Here is a 7008-nt window from a genome sequence, read left to right as displayed (position 1 = left end):
CGTTTGATATTTTCTCTAGTTCTCTAAGTTTTTACATTTAAACCAATTTTTATAACATAACTTCTTATATTTTATCTTTTCTTGCACATTATTATTCCACCACCAACTATTTTTATTTGTAAATATTTTTCCCTTTGATTCTCCAAGAACATCTTTTGCTACCTGTTTAATAGCGTTTGTTACTTTATCCCACATCACATTTGATTTTTCATGAATATCCCAAATTTTGAAATCTTGAATTTTACTCATAAAATTAATTTTATTTGTATCTTTTAAGTTTCTCCATCTAATTCTGCAATGATGAGTCCTGGTATTTTTTATTTTACAACTCTTAATCTTAAAATCTAAAACTAATAAACGATGTTGGGTATTTAAATTTTCACTTGGAATGACTTTACAATCTATACAATCACGACGATCTCTTCTCATAAGAAAATAATCAATTTGTGTTTTATTAGATCCACTCTTATAAGTAATAAGATGTTCATCCCTTTTCTTGAATAAAGTATTAGTAATAACAAAATCAAACGCTAAAGCAAAATCTAAAATAACTTTACCTTCTTCATTAGTTACTCCAAAACCGTAGCCACCATGAATATTTCTGAAATCTTCTACCACTCTACCGACATGTCCATTTAAATCTCCTCCAATAAAAATTCTTTCTTCAAGAGGTATCATTTGTATTAAGTCTTCTAAGTCATTCCAAAATTTATCTTTAGACTCTGTATCTAAACCTACTTGAGGAGCATAAACACTTATAATATTAAAAATCTTAGTATCAATGATAATCTTAAGGGCTATAATTCTATCACCAACTCTATTAATTTTTACAACATTATCTTTCAAACTCTTATCTATAATTACACCTACATCATTTCTAGTGCGACACTTATCAGAATACCAAAGTTTAAAACCTAAATTATCAATCTCCTTAGCCTTTTCTCCAACCCACTTAGTTTCTTGAATACATAAGATATTAATTTTCCAATGAATCATAGTATCAACTAATTCCATTAATTTACCATTGAGAGTCCCTATATTTGATTTAATTTGATAGCCATAAAAATCATTTTTTAGTAGATTTGTGAATATGTAAGATATTAGTTTAACATTACATGCGAGTGCTTGTGCCTGTATATTACTCTCCTAAGCTAAGGTTGACGCAATAGCATGAAAGCGCACTGCAAGTAATTTTTTTTAAGGGAAATTTACATATGCACCACACAATACTTATTCTTTTACATATCTAACATCTAAAGTTGGATATTTACATTTATAGCATCTTGGTGTTTATGCACAAAAATGTGTATTTCATTTTTAAAACGCTAGTGATAGTGATATTTCTGATATGATATCAAAGACTTGAGTGTTATGTATGTAAATATGAAAATTTAGGTGGTAAATATACAAGAATTGTGTGGTATCTATGTAAATGTCCTTTTTTTAAGAAAAACTAGATAATAATTTAAGCATCATAGACATTTATTAAAATACACTAGAGAAAAATGAAAATTGCAATCGAGCAAAAAAAGCTATAAAGAAATAATTCTGGACACCTACCTCGAAGCTTTGTGAAAATGGGAGAAGGGCAATACTTTTCTTTTAATTTCTTTTTTGTATAATGAAGGCTGTGTGCATAATTACATCTTTTGTTCTTAGTGCTATTAGACTGAACAATCAGTATTCACCTCGAGTTTTTAATAGTCTTTTTCAGTTTTATTCACATTATTACGAGCAATTACAATTATTGGAATTTGGAGATGACATTAACAGGTACTTTTAGGTTCTTTGTGACATTTTAAGCTGCGGCGGTCTCCCCGGTAAAGCAAAAGGACACCAACCTGCTTTATATTTTGCATCAGATGATCTACAGTATCAGGTGAATGGAATAACTAATTATAAAGATCTTGTACTAGCATTAGTTTCAAACAATGTTATACTTCTAACATCTAAACTTTACCTTTATACGTTTATAACACCTAAATCTTTCATAGCACATAAGAATTATCACCATTTTAACTTTAAAAATGTGAAATACACCTTTTCATGGATATGTAAGATGGTATATATTTAAAAATTGTAGTTTTGGTGTTATATATGTAAATACATAAGAATTGAGTGTTATGTATGTATATCTTTCTTTTTTCTTTACTTTTCTAGCTTCTATCATTATCTACTTACAAATATCTTCCTGTAATAGCATTAGTTCAAGCAATATTACACATCTAACGACTAAGTTTTGATCTTTGCATCTATACCACCTAAATATTTTTTTAGCACATCAAAACTATCACCATTTTTTACTTAAAAAGGTCAAATGCGCATATTCATGCATATGTAAGGTAGTATATATGTAAATTGAAGTTTATGTGTTAGATATGTAAATTTGTATTTCTTTACTTTTTTTACTTCTATCGATATCTACTTACGAAGTTCTTCTTGTCCTAGCATCGGTTTCAAACAATGTTATATATCTAACAGCAAAACTTTGCTTTTTAACATTTATGCCACCTAAATCTTTCATAGTACATAAAAAAATATCAGCAATTTAATTTAAAAAAAGTGAAATACAACTTTTTTCATGCATGTGTAAAGTGGTATATATATATATATATGTGTACATGTGCGCGCGAAGTTTAGGCATTAGGGATGTAAAAACATAAGAATTGAGTGGCATGCTTGTAATTTCTTTTTTTTCTTTACCTTTTTGGATTCTATCAGCACAGTCTTATGAATTTTTTTTTTGTTGGCATTAGTTTCGGGCAGTACTATAAATCTAACATATAAACATTACTTTTTTGCGTTTATGCCACCTAATTCTGCATAGCACATAAAAAATATCATCATTTTAACTTTAAAAGTGAAATACACATTTTCAATATATGTATATATATATACATATATATTCTCATATGTATGTAAAAATTGTAGTAGAGGTGTTAGATATTTAAAAACATAAGAATTGAGTGGTATGTATGGTATGCATATAAATCTTTCTATTTTCTATACTTTTTCTGGCTTCTATCAAAATCAGAAGGAAGCTGAAACAATAATGAACTTTATGCAGGCTGCATTTCCTTCTGAACGCTTGGGAATGGGTGCTTTCAGAATAGCACTGGAAAGCATCTTCAATAGGTTAATCATAATCCTTACCCCTTGACTGCTTTTAGATGTTCATTTTAGTCCAAGAGTATATAAAAGCGATAAATTAGCCCCCATACTTTTTTAGTGGGAGCAAAGATAGTCCACCATGAGGATTTCAACCCATATTAATAGAGTCCGAGGACTAATTTGACACTTTCTTAGACTCTGAGACTAAAATAACCTCATGTAAATAGTGAGGGGACTATTGCGACACTTTACTCAATAATATAATTGTGAAAATATTTTATTGCTGCATGTTCTATTTTCAAGCCATATTAAAAGAGTCCGAGGACTAATTTGACACTTTTTTAAGCTCAGAGACTAAAATGCCCCTTGTAAATAGTCAGGGGACTATTTTGACACTTTATACAATGATATAATTACAGAAATATTTCGCTGCCTCATATTCTATTTTGAAACTGCAGAGTTAATAACAGACCTCTGCATTATACATCTTTTGGAAAACCAAATCCTTTTGTATTCAAGAATGCAGAATCGGTTTTGATGAGAGTTGCATCCACCATATGTGGCGAACTGGATATTGTGGATGACACGAAGGAAAACCAGTTTCGTTCTATCTACATGATCGGTGATAATCCGATCGTCGACATCGACGGTGCTGCTGAGGTTTGTCTAAGCCTATTTCTTTCTGTGTTTCCCCGCTTATTTCTACATTTTATTTTGTTCAGCAAGATCACTCTGTGGATACTGCAGGCAGTTAATAATAAGAAGGTTTATGTATATACCACTCAATTCCTATGTATTTACAAATATGAAACCTAAACTTCTTTTTTTGCGTACTTGCGATCTTACCCGTGCATCAACCCGTGCATCAAAATGTACGTAAACGACTATTTATAATAATGTTTAGCTTCACAAAAATCATCTAGATTTGACTTGATTACATCATGAGCTATAAGGTTTTTCAGTGCTTTAGATTTTAGGTAAATAATTATTCCTATGCTGTTAGGAGGATTACTCTGATTATTCAATTGAAATCAATAAACTTACATTGAGAAGATTGATTTAAAAATATCCAAAGTAAGTTTGCTTTTATGTTCTAGTTGAGTTAGAATGTATTGTTTGGAAGATTTACATATATACCACTTAATTCCTATGTATTTGCATAAGTTTAAATTTTTGCATTTATGCCGACTTACGTATGCATGAAAAAGTGTTTTTCATTTTCTCGAAGTTAAAATAATGGTATTTTTTCATGTGATATAAATGGTATGAATGTAAAAAGTAGAGTTTAGGTGTTAGATATGTAAATATATTGGAATTGGAAGATATGTATGTAAATGGAAAAATAACATTATTGCACATTATGATTAAACTAAAGAGTAAAAACAACCATAAAAGAAATATTATGATAATGAAAGTAAAATACCAAGACAATATATGCTTCATATTTGTCCTACAGCCAATCTTCCTATCTTATTCTTTCTGCATGAAATCGAATTATTTAACTAAAATGATATGCAACACTGGCAATTATATAGTAATTAGGAAGATTTACATACACACCACTCAAATTTTATGATTTACATATCTAACATCTAGAATTCAATTTTTACATATATGCCACCTTATCTATGAATGAAAAGGACCATTCCACTTTTTAAAAGTTAAAATAATTATATTTTTGACATGATACGGAAGATTTGGGTTGTATAGACGTAAAAAGTAGAGTTTAGGTATTAGATATGTAAATATATAGGAATTAGATGGTATTTATGTAAATGTTTACATTGTCTGCTTGCAGGCAGGGCGTCCTTGGTTCTCCATACTAACAAGAACTGGAGTTTTTAAGGGTAGAGACAACCACCAAGATTATCCTGCAGATTTGGTAAGCTGAAAATTCTCTTGAAATGTGCATCAGTTTTACTTATTTACCATCTACTACCATCAACCAAGGGTCTGATTGTCATAATTTTATTTCCTTAATTTTGTTTTTTAAAATGGGCCTTTACATATCTACCACCCAATTTCCAAACACATCAACCACTCAAATCTCAATCTCTTATGCATAGACCACCCGATGCCTATATTTTCGGCGTATGTTGAAGTTTAGGTGGTGGATATGTTACGACTAGGGATGTAAAAACGAGCCGAGCTTGAGCGAGCAATCTTCTTTTAATGCAGGTAGTAGAAAACGTTCAGGAGGCTGTGGAGTTTATTCTGAAGAAAGAAGCCTTGTGATCAGCTTTAAATACAATGAGTCATTTTCATTCCATGGTCAAAGGTACTGCCTTTCTCCTGATATATAAAAAGAGCAATTAAGTTATAAATTCTGATACAATCCTCTTTTTTTGTTTAACATTTGCAAGGATATAATGCTTAATTCTTATGTATTTGTATCCAGCAATTATCTCCCAATTATCAATGCTCAATAAAATTCTAATCCATTATCTAACATTGAAACTTGTTATTTATAAATCAACTGCCCTCGTTCGTCCATTTTTTAAGTTCTCGCTCAAATATCAAAATTCATGGTAAAATTCCAACATATATTTTTCATTTTTTTTTTATCAAATTCTCGATAGTTTGATCTTGACACGCGTAAATACATGGTTCGGTAGTTTAAAAAAAATCGCTTGGGCGCTTAATTTGTTAATATCAGTGTTTCGGGTGGTCTGAATGGAATTATCTATTAAAAGTTATAATAGTGATATTTTTTTATGTGATATAAAAAATATGGGCGGTAGAAATGTAGAAAGAGAAGTTTATGTGCTAGACATCCACACAAATCAAAATTGGGTGGTGATCATGTTAAAGGGCCCAAATTTTTTTTTCTATTTAGATAATATAGAATAAATGAAACACTTGATTCTTCACTAATAAAACTAATGATGTGGTCATCTTTAGGTTTGACATCATCTATCTTGCCTATGGTTATACGGTCTAAGGGTCTGTTTGGGGGCAATTCCAACTATTTGAAGAAGCATCTGTTCAAAAAGCTACAACGGCTTTTATAATTTTTTTTCTTTCCTTAAAAATTAATACCACAGCTTTCTAGTAACCGTCGTAGGCTGCCAAGTCTGGTGGGAAAATGCATAGTTCAGGTGCAATTTTTTGAGAACATATGCGAAGAATAGTTTTACCAGACATGAAAAACTGTTGTGCAACACCACACCGTCGTCCCTTACACATCCTGAGTGTAGCTTTTAGATTTACGAAGTTTCATATTTACATATGTAGTATTTTGGTGTTTTAAACATTTGCATGAGGTGCATTTTGCTTTTAAGAAGTAATAAATAGTACTATTTTGTATTTTATAAAAAATATTTGAGCGCTATTTGTGTAAATATAAAAGCTTAGGTGTGAGATATATAAATACAAAAGAATTGTGTGCTATGTATTTGAATGCCCCCATAATATTTTCATTAGTTTTGCTTTTTAACAAAAAAAAAAAAAAAAAAGAAGATAAACTTAATATGGATGAGAACTAAGAACATGTCTTAACCAAATAAAAGAACAAACACATTTTTGCTCGTATTAGGCTAGTTTATAAATCGAACGCAAAAAAATTATTCATGTTCGGCTCGTTAACTTAGCGAGCGAATCGAACAAGAGCTATTTAATGAGTCGAACACTAATTGCTCGTGAATAACGAGGTATTTTGACAGCCCTAACTAAATACATCGAGAATTTCTCTTTTGAAGAAAATGACGAGCGAGGTAATTGAAGGTGTTTGATGGGTCAAACGATGTATTTTTAATGTCGAGCTTTTTATCGATTTTGGGAATTATAAATTCTACGATATTTTAATTTTACGTCGGGTTTGATGTTAATCAAACAATAAAAATTTAAAACTCTTATATTTCTTTCACTTTACACCTATTTTTCATCAAAAAAAAAATA

General features: G+C 30.2%; 1 protein-coding gene across 1 annotated transcript in view; it reads left to right on the top strand.

Moving 5' to 3' along the window:
* The window catches only part of LOC110035313 (uncharacterized protein YKR070W), an 18987-nt gene extending 13412 nt beyond the window's left edge, over positions 1–5575 (top strand). The window contains exons 8-12 of the mRNA XM_020739580.1: positions 1784–1879; positions 3068–3135; positions 3570–3771; positions 4910–4993; positions 5290–5575. Coding sequence (XP_020595239.1) covers positions 1784–1879; positions 3068–3135; positions 3570–3771; positions 4910–4993; positions 5290–5346 — 507 coding nt within the window. The 3' untranslated portion in view covers positions 5347–5575. The remainder of the gene's footprint in view (positions 1–1783; positions 1880–3067; positions 3136–3569; positions 3772–4909; positions 4994–5289) is intronic.
* Positions 5576–7008: the final 1433 nt, after the last annotated feature.

Source organism: Phalaenopsis equestris, unplaced genomic scaffold, assembly GCF_001263595.1.
Source record: "Phalaenopsis equestris unplaced genomic scaffold, ASM126359v1 Scaffold000002, whole genome shotgun sequence".
NCBI lineage: Eukaryota > Viridiplantae > Streptophyta > Magnoliopsida > Asparagales > Orchidaceae > Phalaenopsis > Phalaenopsis equestris.
This window is presented reverse-complemented; position numbering and strand designations above follow the sequence as displayed.